Here is a 2,588-nt window from a genome sequence, read left to right on the forward strand (position 1 = left end):
TGGGTGGAGCTGCGCTGTGGCCCAGGCTGCCCGGAGCCCGAGGCGGCGCCCTCACCCTTCTCCTGCCACGCCGACGTGGAGCGGATGCTGCTGGAGGCCCAGCTGGAGACAGAGAGCAGTGAGGGGTGAGTCCTGAGGGGGAGCTGGGCTCCAGAGCCCTGCTGAGCTGTGTCACAGGCTGGGCTCAGTGACTGAGGGGTTCTCTTTGCAGGGCCCTGCTCGTGCTGAGCTCCCCAGCCTGGGATGAGGACAGAGCCAGCCATGGCAGTGATCAGCCTGCGGAGAGTGAGGCACTGCCTGCCCACAGCCAGCCCCAGCCCGGCTGCCCCCTCCCCAGGCAGGTGAGGGAGCTGCCCCTGGCACACCCTGCTGTGCCCCAGGCCCTGCTCTGACCTGCCCTGTGTCTCCTTCCAGCGGGATGTGCCACAGGAAGCCAAGTGGAGGCAGCGACGCCTGAGAGCGTCCCTGGGCTGGGCCTGTGCCCGCTGCCCTCGGTACCTGTCTGCAGAGTAAGTCCCGTGTCCCCCACCAGCCCATCCTCCTGCTGCCCCCCTTCCTGCTGTCCCTGTTAACCATGAGCTTTTCCCAGGGAATTTGCCTTTGTGTGCTCCCCCCAGCCAGTGCTGTGGAGCCTGCAGGGAGGTGCAGTGGGGAGGAAGAAGAGACTTTTCAGTTCAGAGCTGCTGCTGCTCTTCATCCCCTCGCTCCTGCTCAGCCACCTGCTGACCCTGGGGCTGGGGTGAGTGTCTGGGGCTCTCACCATGCAGCTGGGGGAGGAGGGAACACTCCTGGATTTGGGCTGCTCGTCCTTGGCTGCTGTCACCACTGCTCCCAGCAGGTGCAGTGGTCTGCTGCCATCTCCCCTTGCTCCTGGCCTGCTGGGGCCCAGCACCCTGTTCCAGTGCCTCACAGTCACTCTCTCCAATCCAGGATCTACATTGGGAAGCGCCTGGCAGCCTCCTCAGCCAACCCTCTGTGAGGAGCTGGGCAGGCAGCACCTTCTGCTTCGCTGGGAACGCAGGGAGAGCCTGGCACCAGCACAGCCTGACTGCTCCCAGGCCCTTCTGTCTGTCTGTCTGTCTGTCTGTCCCTCAGCCCTGCCTGGGGAGCTGATCCCACTGTCCCCGTAGAATGGAACCCACTGATGGCAGCTCCAGCTGCAGGCAGCCCCTGCCCTCCCCAGCCCCTGGTTACAGCTCCAGGTTCCCCAAAACAGACTGTAAATACTGAGCCCACCTCAATAAAGAGCCCTGTGCCAGCTCAGGGGTTGAGCAGCGAGTCCCTTCCCTGTGTGTGGCTTGGGAAGTGACCATGGGGCCCTTCCCTGCTGCAGGAGGGTGAGTCCTGAGCTTTGGGGTGGTGCCAGCTGGGGGTGAGCCCCTGGGTGGGCTGTGGGCAAGCAGGGCTGGGTGCTGGGGCTCCCACAGGTGCCTGGCTGATGTGTTTGCCCTTTATTAGCCGTGGCTGCAGTGCAGAGGTGGGAGCTGAGCGTGGTATGGCCAGTCAGGGCAGTGACACCTGCCTGGTGCAGGTGACAGGTGAGAGCAGGAGAGGTGACTCTGCAGAGTGAGGCTGCCAGGGCCTGTGTGCACACCTGTGCAGTGTGGGCCAGGAATGTGTGCTGCAGGATGGGGTGGGAGCTGTCCCACGAGTGGGGAGCAGGAATCACACAGAAATGCCACTGGGGAAGTCACTGCTCCTGCCGCTGGCACAGTCCGTGGGCAGCTGGGAGGGAGGGAGGGACATCCTCATGGCTGGGAGGGGCTGTGTGTGTGGGAGCTCAGCGTGGCTCCAGAGGCAGAGCAAGCACCCAGGGCCAGGTGTCCCAGCCCCAGGGGACACCTGGAGGTGTCCAGAGCTGGTGGGACACAGGGTGGCAGTGCCTGGTGCACACAGGGACTCTGCTCTGGGTGTCACAGCTGCTCCAGCAGGTGAGAATCAAGCAGGGCTGTGTGTCCAGCAGCTGGCTGGGCACAGGGACGTTCTGGGCAGGGGTGGCCCCTGCAGACAGCACAGCTGCAGGTGGCGGCATCAGGTCAGAGCTGTGACAGACGCTTGGACTTGGGTGGCGGCAGCGGCGGTGACTTGAGGCTTCTGTTCCCATCCACTGTTGGGGACACCTGAGAGCAGAGACGGACGTGAGGGGTGGTGGGAGCAGGGCCAGTGCCAGCCCTGAGTGCCTCCCCTGCATTTTCTCCCCTCCAGTACCTTCCCTGCTGCTGCAGCATCGCTCTGCTCCAGGAAGGTCTCGTACACCGCGGGGCTGAACTTGCGGGGCAGCGGTGGCAGCTTGCTGGCACTCTTCACACGGCCACCAAAGCCCGTGGGAGACAGGGCTGAGCCTGTGCAGGCAGGAGAGGAGACATGGAGGCTCAGCCAGCCTGGGGGGACACAGGGCCCATCAGTGTCCCCAGGGCTGTTAGGGCCAGTGCTTCTGCCTAGGGGAGTGTGGCACTGCTGGGCAGAGGGGACAGAGGTGCCGTGGGATGTGAGCCCAGCCAGGAGCAGGGGGCTGGCTCCCACCAGGAACAGCTCTTGGCACCAAGACCCAGCTGCACAAGGTCCAGGATCAGTGATCAATTGCTGCA

The 2,588-nt window shown here is 64.5% G+C and overlaps 2 protein-coding genes across 2 annotated transcripts in view; one reads left to right on the plus strand and one right to left on the minus strand.

Annotated features, from left to right (window-relative positions):
• Positions 1-1,278, plus strand: part of AUP1 (AUP1 lipid droplet regulating VLDL assembly factor) — an 11,944-nt gene extending 10,666 nt beyond the window's left edge. The window contains exons 13-17 of the mRNA XM_031064005.1: positions 2-125; positions 212-341; positions 415-509; positions 590-739; positions 931-1,278. Coding sequence (XP_030919865.1) covers positions 2-125; positions 212-341; positions 415-509; positions 590-739; positions 931-979 — 548 coding nt within the window. The 3' untranslated portion in view covers positions 980-1,278. The remainder of the gene's footprint in view (position 1; positions 126-211; positions 342-414; positions 510-589; positions 740-930) is intronic.
• Positions 1,279-1,350: 72 nt separating this feature from the next.
• LOC102042659 (dedicator of cytokinesis protein 2-like) overlaps positions 1,351-2,588 on the minus strand; it is a gene marked incomplete at its 5' end in the record, with an annotated part of 49,464 nt that continues 48,226 nt past the window's right edge. Inside the window, 2 exon segments of the mRNA XM_031064006.1 lie at positions 1,351-2,120; positions 2,209-2,342. Of these exon segments, the coding sequence (XP_030919866.1) occupies positions 2,037-2,120; positions 2,209-2,342 (218 nt within the window).

This window comes from Geospiza fortis, unplaced genomic scaffold (genome assembly GCF_000277835.1).
Source record: "Geospiza fortis unplaced genomic scaffold, GeoFor_1.0 scaffold62, whole genome shotgun sequence".
Lineage (NCBI taxonomy): Eukaryota > Metazoa > Chordata > Aves > Passeriformes > Thraupidae > Geospiza > Geospiza fortis.